This window comes from Musa acuminata, chromosome BXJ3-9 (assembly GCF_036884655.1).
Source record: "Musa acuminata AAA Group cultivar baxijiao chromosome BXJ3-9, Cavendish_Baxijiao_AAA, whole genome shotgun sequence".
In the NCBI taxonomy this organism is placed as follows: Eukaryota; Viridiplantae; Streptophyta; class Magnoliopsida; order Zingiberales; family Musaceae; genus Musa; species Musa acuminata.
The window spans coordinates 5,473,979-5,489,789 of NC_088357.1; the positions used below are offsets into that span (position 1 = coordinate 5,473,979).

The 15,811-nt window shown below is 35.5% G+C and overlaps 1 protein-coding gene across 1 annotated transcript; it reads right to left on the reverse strand.

The window, feature by feature from the left end:
• Window positions 1-619: 619 nt before the first annotated feature.
• Window positions 620-15,420, reverse strand: LOC103997436 (suppressor of mec-8 and unc-52 protein homolog 1). Its single transcript, XM_009418646.3, has 16 exons — window positions 14,993-15,420; window positions 13,841-14,051; window positions 12,851-13,003; window positions 11,748-11,796; window positions 10,767-10,850; window positions 10,562-10,665; window positions 8,892-8,978; window positions 8,753-8,806; window positions 8,059-8,154; window positions 7,377-7,504; window positions 5,361-5,487; window positions 5,207-5,266; window positions 5,004-5,111; window positions 3,328-3,428; window positions 2,222-2,273; window positions 620-966 (listed from the first exon to the last, which is right to left on the reverse strand). Exons 1-16 carry the CDS (start codon window positions 15,019-15,021, stop codon window positions 868-870), a joined length of 1,542 nt encoding a protein of 513 aa, XP_009416921.1. The 5' UTR covers window positions 15,022-15,420; the 3' UTR covers window positions 620-867.
• Window positions 15,421-15,811: the final 391 nt, after the last annotated feature.

Below are 15,811 nucleotides of genomic sequence, written 5' to 3' on the forward strand. Positions count from 1 at the left end.
AACCAAATGGGCACCAAAAAAGAATAATGGAATAAGCAATACCAAGGCTCACAACCAGCAAATACAAACAAGCTTAGCTTTCCTGGCAACAAGATATGTGAAGTTACAGCATGATGAAAAGACTACAGAATGGGAATGCAGCAGCTTTTATTTCAGTAGATGACTCATCTGAATTAATAGCCTCCGGAAGCAGATAAATCAACTAAATACCCTATCGAATTGGCTCTGGAAATATAATGATATAGTGGACTTCGAATCAGTCTCTATCAAAATTGGATCTCATATTGGCATTTGCATCAGTGATTATTTGAATTAGAGCATCCTCTTTAGCTGCTTACATCCATATTATTTTTCTTATTCACACAAAAGGCACTACTTTCTTTTGTTGCCATATGCAAAGATTGGTGACTTCAGCAAAGAAATGGAATTGGAGGATGATCACCAACCTTTATGCTACTGTTCATAGATTTATGAGTTCTTTCTTGGTGACATATAAACCTAAATAGTTCAAGGCTTCTATAGTATGTATCTGGTTTATAAACTAACAAATGTCTCCTGCAAGATTCTTTGGTCCTTTAGTTTGGAAGAGTTTTCTCTTAAGACTGATAAATCGGATATGTGAGCAACCAAAAAATATTGTTCCATTGTTGTGTCTTCTGCTTTCCATCCTCAAGTGCAGGATTTTAGGACCCTGGGACTTGCCTACAATCTCCAACAGGATTCTGGATGCTACTGATTATGACAGAACTGAGAAGGATCTTACAGCTCATAAATTCTACAAAGTCCTCTCAAAGAAGACCACAAGATTTTGATCAACAACAAGAACACAAGCTTCGAATAGAGAGAATGAACATAAGACTGCAGGAATCAAGGTTTCCATATCTTCATTGCACAATCTTCACCATATGTGACAACCAAATTTCTGTGAGGGTGATGGGTTACACCAATCACTTCTTTGTCATGAACCTGTGAGCAAAGACAATGCATAAATTAAACAGACTATAATAATTAGATCATCGCCATCAATTGAGAACATGAAAATGAACCTTAGAAATCAAGGTGTGCATTCCAATAACCAGACCTACTCTGTTTCCATCTCATGTAAACTTTGTTGACCTAATAAGGTAGAGTCCTTGTTTTACAATGTCAACTTCCAATCATCGGGTTCATTTCATTGACAGCTTAAAGCATAACAAACTATTCTTATGCTCCTACAAAAATACCCCAATAACTTCAAAAAGTACTTCCAAGTTGTTCCTCAGGAGAGGAGGCAAGATACAGAAAACTTCTTTCTGAGCACAGAATTAAATTTTGATAGTGAAACTTATTATCTCAGAAAACAATTCAGTATTTCTTACTACATGAAGGAAACAAAAAAAAACTGAACAGCAGGAAAGTTCATAACTTTCTAGAAGTAGAAAAGCTGGAAAATTGTTCTTTCTACAATGTGTGATCTTGTTTTTGTAGTCTCGATTTACTAGACATCTATGTTTCTAACATATGCAATATCCATGTATGATACATATATCGGAGGAATCCTCAGATAAAAACAAGGTATATGACAGATACCTTTTTGTAGCAGCATTTTTAAATTAGTTCTTAAGAAAAGGGGATCTAATAGGACACTTGGATGAAGTTCCTATATAGGGTATACTTTCTTTTAGCATTCCTGGAAAGGCATTTGTGCCATTGCATTGAGGAGCTTTGACAACTGACTTTAATACCTTGAAGTCAGTGGTCACAATAAGAAGCAAAGAGACTAAGGGTAAGGGAAGACGAAGAGAGTGGAAGTCAAGGATGATGGGTTTCAGATGGAGAAGTGTGAAGCAGTGGAAAAATATGCCAGGAGAGTAGGCATAAATGGTGAAGTTGTTGCAGTGAGTCAGACCAAGATTACCAGATAGGCTAGAAATTCTCAAGGAATTGGAGATCTTTTTGGTTTTTCTATAAATAGTTTAGTGGAGTACTGGAGTCCAATATTGCAGTAATCTTCACACATCTTAAAGTCTTTCTACTCAACCTTTCCGAAATTTCCCAATCTAGAGAAATAACAGAGATAAGATACTTTCACATCTTGTGTTCTGGAACCCCATTTATCGCTTGGCTGTTTTCTAGCTTGAACATTGCACATGATACTTCAATTAATTATCCCTATAACAACAAGAACATTGTGACTAAATGAATGAAAACATACCAAACAGCATCGACCAAGAACACTAACCTTCATTAGGTGTTCCAGCTTACCAGACTGGTGGCTAAAACAATACATATTCCTGCAGAGTACCAAGACATTAAAAAAATGATAAATTAGAAGTTTTTCTGCACTCAACAAAATAAGAGCAAAGACAACTAAAAGTGAACAAAGTATCACCAAAAGCATCCAACAATTCCATATGGAAAGGGAAAATAAAGTAAGCAATATCTCTTAGCTCCACTATAAGGGTTGAATTGAAAGAAAGGGCAGCAAGAAAACATCACTTTTTAGCATTTTAATACTGAAACCCCATGACAAGGGAAAACTGTGTATCATTCAGTATGTAATGGAACATACAACATTCAACAAGGAAAATAGAAATACTAACAACAAGAACAAATAAAATATAGGCCACAAAAAGTATTTTATGTAGCATTATCTTCCAAATCCAACCAAATTGCCAGATTCAAATCACTTCCATATTTTTGTTAATATTTCTTGAAGCAGGATAGCATGAAGTATAAAACTCCAAAGGAATCTAACCAATGTCAATGATTTCTTTAATAACAAAAACTAGGGCATCTTGTCAGAAGCCAATACAAACTTTACATCTCCAAGAGGGGTTTCTCCAGCTATAAATGCATAAAATAAGGAGTATGATATCCAATTGTGTCCAAAGACACAAAATATTAGAAGATGAATATTCTACACATTCTCACAATATTAGCAATATCAACCAGATCCACAATCTTCAAATGTATCTTAATAAAAAGCCTCAAATTGATGTCCTTCATTTATCATAGTAATATTAGAATTCACCAATCAAAACAAGGAGAAGACTAAAATTCACAATAAGAGTTAAATTACATTAAATACCATTAAATATTGTTTTGTGTGTTATCATAGGATATATCTAACCCATGGTCCCATGCCCATTTTTTAATCCTGTTTTTGCCAAACCATGTAAGTATGTAACCATGTGTCCTCAACCAAGCCTAGTTGCATATCAGATTAGGTGGGTGACAAGTTTAATTTAGGAAAGGGAAGAAAACTAGATCTATAACTGAAGAATTGAAAATAACAAAGGCTCTAAACAGGAAAGTATAGAAAGTCGCAAGAAGTGTTTCTCATACATGTCTTCACCAACACAGTAGATCCATTCTCCTTTTGGGGAAACACAGGCAGCAACAAAATCTCCCCCTTCTCTCTTCCCAGAGGAGAAGCTTTTTACAACCTGTAAGAACATCAATCGATTTTTCTTTAGATATGTACCACAATGTGTTAACATTCAAAAAACTGAGCCAATTAAAAATGTAAGAAATATAAAATATAGGAGACCTATGACTACATATGCATAATATGAATGCTCAAATTGAAGCATTTCAATAAGTTGCTGCTCTCAGCTCTAGTGTCAGTCGGTATATAACAGTATCGGGTTATGTGTCATATTATTTAGGTCCAATCTCTCTGGATGAACATATCAGCAGTATTGCATTGAGAAATGACAATATTTGCTCTTTGGACTTCATTTTGGAATTAGGTTGTGTTGATCACAAACAATAACAATCATTCATTCTCTGGCTTCAAAACTGAGGATTATCATGCCACACAGCATAGATGGAATGTAATTATGACAGTTATTTGCAATTCTGCACACAATGAGGTATGAACATAGGCATTGGCCAAATTTATGGCACATGCCAATTGGCATAAGAGCATGCCGATGGCAAGACATGGTTGACAAATAGCTCGACATTCCATGGACATTCTCTTTGATGACATATCTCAAATCAGATAAAAAGAGAACTCCACTCTTCTCTCCGCTCCTACTATCTTTCTAGGAGATTCCACTTAACTTTGTATGTAGACTCTCATTTTGATGGTTGCTTGATCACAAAAGAAAAATAATCATGCATGACATTTGAATATGTTCGCAACATTGGGCTACACATTTCCATCATTGCATCAATCCAAAAGGTTTTGATATGTAACTTCTTGCAATTACTGAAAAAATCATGAGATCAGAACATTAAATTCATCATCTTCATAAGCAAGGAGTGCTTACTAAGATCCCTGAGAGAGTACCTTTTCTGTTAGTATCACAACTCTTTTGACATTTTAGTATCATCAATTTCGTAAATGCAATTGTTTTTATCTACTGTTTGCTTAAACTCTGACCGTAGGATCAAGATAGACTCTGAATGACCAGGGCTCTTAATTCAATAAATGGTGGCATACGATGATTGTTCTTATTGAAGACAACCATATTTCTGCTGAACTTTTGCAGAGTCTACTCAGAGCCTTTATGTCAAGTTATTCGGATTTTAGTTGTTCAGTAAACTTCTGTGCTAAAACAAATTGTAAACTTTTCAATGTGTTTTGTTTGTCTTCCAATTTTTATAATCTGTCTGATCATACTTCATTTAACATTTGTATATTATAAATACTACAGATTGAGGTCCTTATGTTGTTCACAAACGTATAGAAATAACAAATATTTGTAATCTAAGCTTTGTCCAAATTCTTGATTGCCACTTTACCACTCTGTCAAAGTTTGTAAAGCTTGAATATTCTAATACCATTCATTCAAATTCTTCACCATATATTTCTTCATCACAGAACACAAAAGGCTAGTAGAACAACTTATCCAATTCAATGTGTACACAACAAGCCTGAATATTCTAGTACCAAATGACGACATATATAGACCTTCTACTTCCAAAAGATTTTGAGATGGTTGTAGCGCAAATGAAAGATATATTTGGAATGTCATTACTAAGTAGCAGGAGTTGACAAGTAGCACAAGTACCTGTCCTTGAAGAGTCATCAAGTATACTGAAGATGTCTTATTGCAAACTATAATATGCTCAGCATTTTTGGGGAACAAATGAACAGAGTTCACAGATGCATCACCTCCCTGGAAGAGCAGATGAACATGTTGCCAAATGAATCACTGAAAATAAAATTGTTCATATGAGGTGGAAGGTAAAGTATAAAAGATCCAAAGAATACTCTTAGTGGAGGTGGTGGCTTGAAGGTCTGTAGACAATCTGTGCTCTTCACGTCCCACACCTGGCCCAGAACACAAAAAAAAATTGAAATACTGGATGAGATCATAAAAGTGAAAGAATGTGCACCAAAGAGTTGAAGAAATTACTGTTGGTACCTTCACGGTACAATCACTGGAAGCTGTAATAACACGGCTGCCATCATTTGAGAAAATTGCATCATTTACATAAGAAGTGTGACCTCTGAATTCTTTTAATAACTTCCCAGATTTAAGGCCGTGGATTCTGCCATGGAAATGAATCGGAGTTACAAATGGTTATCATTCATCACCAATGTAAGAAAGTTTTAAGAAACAAACACAACATATTTGCCAAATAGAAAAATCTTAAATCTGATATATGTTGGACAAACCCATGGCTGCAGCTCATACACAGCAAGGATTGATTAACACAATTTCACCAACCTTAGTTGAAATAAAAGACAGTGGCTACACAAATGTATCCAGGCATATGAAAAAGCTTAACTTCACAGATAGAAGCACACAGGAAAACTTTGTTCTTATATAAATCTGTCTGGCTTTGAAAGGGCTCGGCAACTTTACAGGGCTGTGGAGAGGTGATACAACACAACAAAACCCCTCAAAAGCTAAACCTGTAAACCCTTCAATTCTATTTAAGTTATTGTGAAATATGCTATTAGACCAGGTTGTTCAAGTTCAATGTCCTAATGGCTAGTTTGTTGAATAAAACACACAACAGCTATTTAGCTGAAGATCCACTTTCTTCTCTATTCAATTTAGCTGAAATATAAATATATAGTTTCAATTTACAACTGATCCCTATTCACTGCTAGTTAAGAAAACAAAGACATCAGGAACAGCATAGAGAAAGAGGCATCAGTAGGGCAATTCCTAGAAAGTTCATCCATCACAATGGAACATATAAATAATTTTAACACTTGGCAAAATGCTGCGATTGGGAACCGAATCTCACTTTCCATTGTCTTGGCACTAACAATAAATCAATAATAAATACTTTAAATCTAATAAATTACCTATTGAATCCCTTTCTTCTCTAAAACCCACCATATTTAATCTTAGTGTCTATGATAGGATTCAAAATCTTTAAAAAAGAATTAGAAATGATAAATTTCTTGTAGAAGTTATGATTGATAATTGCCAATATTCTAAAGAGGATAAGATATAAAGAGGAGACTATTCTCGATATCATATAATGCTATCCATGAATGTCACACTTAGTGCGTAGTATAGAAGTCAAGATAGATAATTATCACAATGTAGCACTTACAAAATTAAAAGAAATTTGAATGTGTATTACTAAAATTTTTGCTTTACTTGTTGAGACAGATTGGTATTTACTGGTCTAATGATCGATTGGTACATGGATAAGGTGGTCACCAGGTCCCACCTGAAAAAACAGAACGATACTGAACTACATTAAATAATAAGCCTACTACCTGACACCAGTACCTAGTTTCTTTTTTAATTCTGATATTCATCAATTATCTTTGTTTTTTTTTTCTTCTCTCGCACTTTTCCTATCAGGCTCTCTATATCTCCACCACATCATCAACACCTCTTCCTCTCTGGTGCGCCATCGTCACCTCCCTTTCATCCGAATTGCTGCCTCGTACTCCTATGATATGCATCACTGCCTCTTCCAAATGGAATCCATCCTCCTCCTCCCTTCTTCTCTTTTCCTTTTTCTCCAGTCCGGGTAGTACCAACCCATAGTTCAGTATGCTGCCCCATATCCATAGGTCCATAACATACCAGTTCAGCCATCAGATGTATCAATACCAGACCGAGACTTAATTCATAAGAATTACAAACAAAATGTTCTTGTTGAACTATTCAAGCTTCTCCTATAGTTGATGAAGGCAACTCATAGATTCCTTGCCATTTCAGGGAATATTCCAATGAGTAGTCAAACAAAAATAAAATTTTCATTAATGATTGACTTCTTTTTGTTAGATCAAATTAGCTTAAGAAAACTACTACTCATTTGTTTCTCTCCTAAGATAAAAGGGGAAAATCACTTGTAAACTTGCTTCAGAATGATTCAGACTGCCATGCAATATCAAGAGCATACAAAAAAGTCAAACTAAAGATAAATGATGATGAAATACAAGGTCACAAAGTGGTTCTGAAAACCTTGCTGTATTGTCAAAGGATGCACTCAAAAGCTGGCTGCCATCACGAGAAAACACAATACTTGTTACACCTTGAGAATGTGCTCGCTCAAGGCGACGCAAGCATTGACCCGTTCTAATACGCCAAACCTGTGGAAAAAGTTTACCAAATTTATCAAGTTCAATAAGGCATACATGAAAAACAGAAAGAGCAACAACTAAATAAATGCTTGACCAGTTCAAGAACCAACCTAAGAATTTGGACATAAGTTGGTAGAAATGATGTTCCAACTAGGAAAGAATTGATCTGTCACTTTACTGAAGATCAAAAATCAAGAGAAAGATAAATCTGAAGATGAGAAGGTTCTTCACCTCCAAAAACATCAAAGGACACAAATGCAATGAGGTAGTTCATGAATGTAGCAGCTGTTTGTGATATTGGCCATATAATACACCCTATCAATGTCTATTGCGCCCAAGGATGATGAGATATTCCATAGAAAGCAGTTTAATTAAAAAAACAATTCTTTTACTAATGAAATTTTCACTTGGCAAAAAAATTTCCAAAGTAGATGAAAATCAAAAGGGGAAAAAAAATATTCTAGCTTACAACAAGCAGTAGTTCAATAGCTAGATTAAAGTCATTGGACTAAGCTTCAACCACATGAAAATTGAAAAGTACATACACAGTTGAAGTATCATACCTTAATTTTTCCATCCTGTGATCCAGATGCCAGCATTTCTGAATCCCGACTAAAATCAACACAAAGCACAGCATCATCATGCATCATAAAAGCATCCTGTACCCATTAAGGAGCGGTCAGAAGATTTATAAAGGCATGATTTGAGATTAAACAATTATGTTATGCAGAAGGAAAATTGCTTACAAATAATATTTCAACAATATGACAGAGAAGAAAACTAGTTTTCATCAGCATATACCAACAACATGATGTTCATATATATCAAATCAGCTTCCATAGGAAAGAATATTAAAGATCAAGGTTAAAGGAAAAGAATTTTCTCTTCCAGAGATTTCCTTTTTGCCAGCATAAATTATAATTAGGAGTCCAGTTAACAGTCTTTGATGATATATAGAGTTATGATATATTCTTAATAAAACTTTGAATTCTCTATTGCCCAATGATCATCATTATCTCTTCTGCTGACTCTTATAAAATTTGCCCAACTTACAACTCTTCATCTTTCCTATCGAAGTATTCATCTCCCTCATCCCTCACTCCCTTTATCATATTTTTTAATATAAAATTTTAATGCCTTATAAACATATCAAGTATGTTAAGTTATAACCACATTGCTCAGAAATAAGCACTACAACAAATCACAGAAAAGTATGTTTTCCTTGATATGATGACAACTGCAGGCTTACTGACTCACATCAGCCTGATACTGCAGATCCTTCTTAAGCTTCCCACTAATATAATCCCAAACCTGAACATAATGCACAAGTCAAAAGAGATGCAATTTTCCACAATACCGTAGCATCAGAAACTGAAAAATGAATTGGAAATTCTACCTCAATAAATCCATCAACCGAGCATGAAACTAGGTACTGACCATCAGGCGAAAATCGAGCACATTCCGGATGACTTTTCTTTCCAAACTGAAATGAACCAGGTAATAAATTGGAGTTTATACAGAAGAATTTTTGAACTCTTAGCATTCAAAAGATAGGTCTGCATCTAGACATTCCACCAAAAGATAGTGCCTACAGAAACTTTACAGTACAAGGTGATGAGGAAAACCACCACACCAATTCCATAGCACCATGTAACTGTAAGCACAACATATGAAATAAATTCTTGCATATACTAGATCAAGCAAGATCAACTGCAATATTATGATTAAAAAAAGAAATTTATGAGAATAAAATTATGTCCAAGATATTTGCTATTACAAAATAATCTCTAGGAAGACTGGGTCCAGTGAGATTTAAGTTGAGGATGACTACCAAAATGGAACATAATCAACAGAGAAAGTAATATATCAAATATTTTTTCAAAGAGTATTTGTATTAGTCTGATCACAAATGAAAACTCTTTACTCATCTTCCAAAAGTGGCCCGTTATGACAAAATAAAGTTAATCCCCTTAACAGTTTCCCAGCAACTGCAGCTAATCTAGAATGCTAACATATCTAGACAACCAACAAAAATTAATATGCATGCACCATGGATTTAATGCAACATGAATGTTGCTACTTATTAACACAACTTGAACTGTTAAAGCCTAGTTCCTACAGACTCTTTGGAAGGACAAAAAAATCTTCAACTAATGCTCAAATGCAAACAAATTTGACCTTGAATTTCTATGAACAACCCATGCATGCTATAAGTAGCACTAGGATTGTCTTATAAGCCATCACCATGATTGATTCTTGTATGATTTTTATAGACACTAACTCCTGCATCATAATATTATATGAACAATGTCGAGGTATTACATCAAACAGTGTACCACTCATAGAGGCATTAAATACTGGTCCAAGCCAGGATGAAGCAATAGACACCCTATATCAGTGCATACACAAAACCAACCTTAGACCAGGTATTAATGATGTTTTGGTTGGTTTGGCCTTAAATTGATTACGGACAGACTTCTTATTTGGACTTTGATTGATTTCTGCGAAAAAATTGACTAAAGCATCATTAGATTCATTCCATATCTAACCCATTACATTGCACCTAGAGACTATCACCAAAAGTAACTTAACTAGACTTGCCCTACTACTAGCATGCGTGTGCGGTTGGATGACATCTACGAAGATCTCACTGTACATACATATTTTGCCATCTCTCACACTGTGTCTATATATAAACACAAATTTGTTAAAGGACACAAGTTGAGAAGGCAAGAAAACAAAAGAAACTAAGATGTTCTTGTTTAAAATAAACACTCCAGTGCAGAATCAGTTCTTGTTGCTCAGAGCCTCAGACAATAGTAGAAGAATTCTACACTTTTGCTTTGACCTTTTTGTGTGTTATTGAATATGACAAGATTTACATAAAACAATGGTAGTAAAATCATACAGAGTTTGTGTTAAAAAAAAATCATACGAAGTTTATAAAAAATAACCACATACTAAAAAATCTTTAACAAAAACTGTTATTTACTTGAAAGATGAGTCTACAAGGTTGCATGATGCATTTAATCAGATTTTTTACACATGAAATGGACTAAATAATACCTTAATTGGGTGCGCAAGGGTTGTCGGATATATATCATCTTCATCTTGCTTCATTGCAGCTGTTCCTCGGAACAAGTCAAATTGAGTGCCTGGTGGCAACAATCCTGAGATATGTGATAGGAAAACATATGCTTCAGCCATGAAAGTCAATACCATTGAAAGCCAACAAGGCTTGGACTAGTTCAAGTAAATTCCAAAGTTGTACCTTGATGTTGCTGCCACTTCAGAGCCTGACCGATCAATGCCATCAATCGAGATGGTGGTACAACAGATACTTCAGCAGCAAGAGCTGAAAAGAAATTCCAAAGAGAGAAAAATTAGTGTAGGAATTAATATGATACATCATCACCAACAACATAGATGATCAGAGCTGTCCTAGCAAACTTAAAAAAGCAAGAGCTTACATAGCAGATAAACTATGACCAAAATAAATTCTTCCATAACCAACGAGGCAATTGCAAGTCACCTTATCAATAACCTCAAGAATTAAACCATTGTTTCTTGTATAAAAAAACTATGAAGAACAGACATAAATATGTTATAGACCAATGCCAATACTGCTAATCATGGAAAAGTAGGAAAGCACATAGCATGGACATGGCACCTAATAACTACATTAGTTATATATACTGCTATATGATGCATATATGAAGATATGTTTACACAATTTAAGATCACCATATTCGTACTTATAACAAGCATAATAATCATTCATATACTTAGCAGTTAGCACTGCCAGAAGCCCTATATATATAAAGTCCACATTTGCCAGAAGTCCTTTCTAGATGAAAAAAAAGACCTTCAATATTTCATATATCAATATTAATAAACATAGATAGTGCACATGACTTATCATGTTTTTAAGTATTTAGCATGCTTGGGAAGTGTCTTATAAGTATCAGTGTGCCACACCAACACAACATGAACATCACAAGAATTTTCTTAAGTGTCAATGCTTCATAAAAATAAATTTCATTGTCTAAGAAACAACAATGACCATTGAATTCGAAAGAAATTACATAAGCATACAGCTACTATATAACACAATGTAATTGTGATTCTTAATAGATAATGATAAGACCAGAAAAAGCTGAGTGATTCTGGCAAAAATAAATTCTAGAAAATCAATATGTGAGACCTAACACCAAAATACATGGGAAGATTAGCTCAAATGGCAAATTGAAACCTTGAGCAATTTGTGCACGGCGCTTCTCCTTAGTTGACTCTTGATATGCCTATTACATGGAAGAAGAAAGCATGATCAGAAATAGAGTAGCCAGGTACAGTTTGATAGCTATCAAGCACCGCAAACAAAACGAGTTGTAAAGCAAATAAATAGTCCATGATTTAATATATCCATCAATGACTGCAAATAAATGTTCCAGATTATGCCTGCTTTCTGTTGCTACAGTTTTTTATATATCTATCTCAGTGCAAGTGAGCCCATTGTTAGATAAGGGAGGGCGATGATGATCACTATAATGCAAATACATGGCTGTACAATCTGATCTTAGTAACAGGGTTAAACTCACTATGACAAAGGCATTTTGTCCAGTTTTGATTTTTTGAACAAAGAAAGAATATGCATCCTTGCAAGGTCCACTTGTATCCATGTTAGATTACACTTAATTGATGCATTTAGACATTTCCTTGAACATGTTAATGATGTACTAATTTCTCAGCACATTCTTTAGGCACTAAACCAGGAACTTTTCATGGTCTCAATATTTCCTACCAAATCTTGCCAGCAACATGTTGGAACCAAATTATAAGAAAAAGCAACAGCTCTTCCAAAAGAAACAGAAATCATGCTCCCTTGATCAGACGTATAAATTCTTGATATACATATGAAATGTGAAATTTTAGAACCTGTCAATGCAATCACTAAGCTTAAAAATTCTAGAGATTATAGTTTAGTATTACATCAGTCAATGGAACTTCACAATTTCTCTCTCATGAATGCCTTCAGCTCTAAATCAGTTGCGCTCAACTCCTGTCCCTTTCTAACCAGAAACTACCACTACTGCATTATAAGCTTCTCCAAAAAGTTCTATAACATGTTTCATACTTTTCATCTAGGTTTCCAGGCAAGGAAAAAGTTAGGCCTAATGTCCTGAATCTTGTCCTCACTTTTTTTTGCACAGTGAAAACTTAAATGCACATAAGAGAATATATTAAGAAGCAAGAGATCACAATAGCATTTTAGTGGGTAACAGCACAGGATATGCTCATAAAAGGAATGACAGGATGTAAATCACTGCATATTATAAATAGCTAATATATGCAAACCTCATTGGGGTCAAAATACGTCCGGACTAAGAGATGCTCAAGACGCAAGTATCTCTCAGGTTGCTCTTGCTTCATTATTCCCATAACCTGAGTTTGTCTAAGAATAGCACGAGCAGTGTCCAACTCCCGAAGCTCAATCATTTCTAACACAATCTGCCACAGAAGAAAAATAAATATAAGAGCTGGTCTCATAAACAAAATCAATTATCTCCAAAAATCAGATAAATACTGCAAACATAAAGAAAGCCAAACTCATATTAAATGAACATAGAAGAGATAACTAGCTTAAGACCTCAACATGTAAACAAATAAAAGAAACAAATGAAAGGAAAACATAAGTTTCAAGCATGCTGATCTTATCTGCAATGTCCGGCTTGATGAGATAACTGACCTATTAGCTTGAGACCTCAACATGTAAACAAATAAAAGAAATAAATGAAAGGAAAACATAAGCTTCAAGTGTGCTAATCTGATCTGTCATGTCAGGCTTGATGGGATAACTGACCTATTAACTTGATGAGTTTAAACTACAGGCTCAAGACACTTAAACTATTAGTCCTATATAACCTTTAAAAATCAATTGAAGTCTTGTCACACTTCTAATGTGGAATTAAACTGGGGGTGTTCCATTATTCATGTCTAAATAGAAGCAAATTTGGATTACATTACAGTAATTACACTGATCTATGAAGAAATATTTTAAGGACTTCACAAATAATCCCATCAGAGTAGCCATTCAAATAAAAAGAAAGAATCATTGGATTATAATCTGCAGATCTTAGGCCAAGAAAAGAACACTGACCACAACAGTCTCACAGCTACTCTCTTTCCAAGTCTATGACAGAAGCCAAGCAATGATGAGTTATTTAACATTAAACAGAGTACACAAGTAAATTCATACGAAGTTACAATCTCAAAAAGAAAAGGAGCAAGTGTTTAGATAAATCGGTTTAAAAAAGAGGCACATGCACAAAGTTCCAAGTTACAAACCTGTTCATAGAGGTCCTCCAGGTTCTTTCTTGGAAGTTTAAGCTGTGCCACTTGTGGCAAAATTGCATCCCATCTTCCACTATTAATATCAGCAACAAATGTTTCAAGGCTGTCTACCGTGTTTAATGAAACTTGGCACTCACTCTGCAATGTCTGGAAGGTTTGGTGTAATGAATTTTCTTTGCAGAATTGTAGAACAATTTTGATTACACTGCAAAAACAAATGATAAGCGATTGCAAATTCAGAAACTGCAAATATTTAACAAGGACAGACCTATCAAGAGTAAATAAATATTGTAATTTTGTTTGGTGAAGATGAAATAGCTCTACGTATATCTCATTCTACAGGAGTTTATTACAGACATCATGGAACAACTTTCTTCTTTCTGTAAAGTTGAAAGAGAAAAAACAAGGAAGATAAATCTGCCAGTGGTTTTCTTCTAACTGATGTGCTAGTAAAAAAACACGCAAACAAAGCATCACTAAGAAAAGCCCATTATCTTAAAAGCATCAACACCCAAAGATTAAGGTAAGATTCACAACACGACTGAGATGATAATAAATTTCTAGCTTAAGGTTTCACTGTGTATGCACGATTTATTAATCCTGGACTACCTCAAGATCCTCTCAAAACTCTAGGAACTTGAAACAAGCTTCTTTAATATGACTTTAAATGATTCTACCAGATTTTATCTCCACTGTATAAAAAAATTCATTCTCCATCTAAATAAACCCAAATTCCATCCCTCAACCATTTGTAGATCCCTCCTTTTGGTATAATCAGCCGACTTCTATCATTCCATGATGGAAAGAGCGACAAATGTGATTTCTTGGTCCTAAAACCTTAAACAAAATATCATTTATTAAGAGGCAAATGGACACAGCCGTACCCCTACAACCAGAGGGGAAACCCTGATAACCGAGGTTGCAAACCCTACGTCTTCTTTAAATTCCAAGTGCATCACCGAAAAACCGAAACCATCAAATACAACTTTCCTCGTCTCCAATTTGAAGAATTACTGTCCAGGCATGGTCAAAACCGGTAGCTCCAATCCATCCCGGATTAAGACAACTATTAGTGCTCACATAACACAGAGGAGAAGGAGGCAATTGTCAAGATTCGAGAAAAGAAAATAAAGAAGTAGAAATTACTCCGGCGCTTCGATTTCCAGAGTCGACATGATCGAACTCCACGGAGATAACCGAGCCCTAACGATCAAAACTCTGGTCGAACCTCAGCCCAATCGAACAAGGTGCGGAACAGAGATCAGTTCGATCAAATAGGGTTCGGGATCCCCTCGTCCTAGCCCAGACAGCTCGCGTCCGGCTCGTTAGATGCTCAACAATCCCTTAAACGGCAATGCATCATCGTGGAACGCCGCAGCTCTGCGTCGTCGCTAGGCGGCGACAGCGAAGGACGAACTGTAGCGGCAGCGACGGCAGAGGAGGGAGTCAGCGGCGGTGACCTGGAGTCAGAGGATAGCCAACGGTGGTAGAAGAGGGCGGCCCCCTGGCAACTCCGGCGTAGAAGAGCCGGTGAGAAGGACACGATCGATTCGACCAAAGCAGGATTTTTTCTCCCTTTTAATGAGGACGTTTTTTTCCTTCTTCTTTATAAGGATAAATGCCTCTCACCGTTGGATTTAAATCAACGGCCGAAACTTATTGGACATACTCCTTCAGCTCTACGTGAGCCGACCGGTTTGGTTAGAGGCCCAACACACAATTTATTGGACCGTCGGCTCACGGCCAGATATTGTCCGGTCGAGGGTCGAGCCATATGGGCCAACCCGGCCCAACATAAGACATTATTGGACCGTCAACTTGCTTGACCAATATGCCCTTTCTAATGACTACAAATTACATCGGTTTTCTCAAATCAATGGATCTATTCTCATCTCCATTTATACACATCATTCTTTATATATCCATTGTCTCAAATTAACAAAGCGAATACTATATATTACTTAG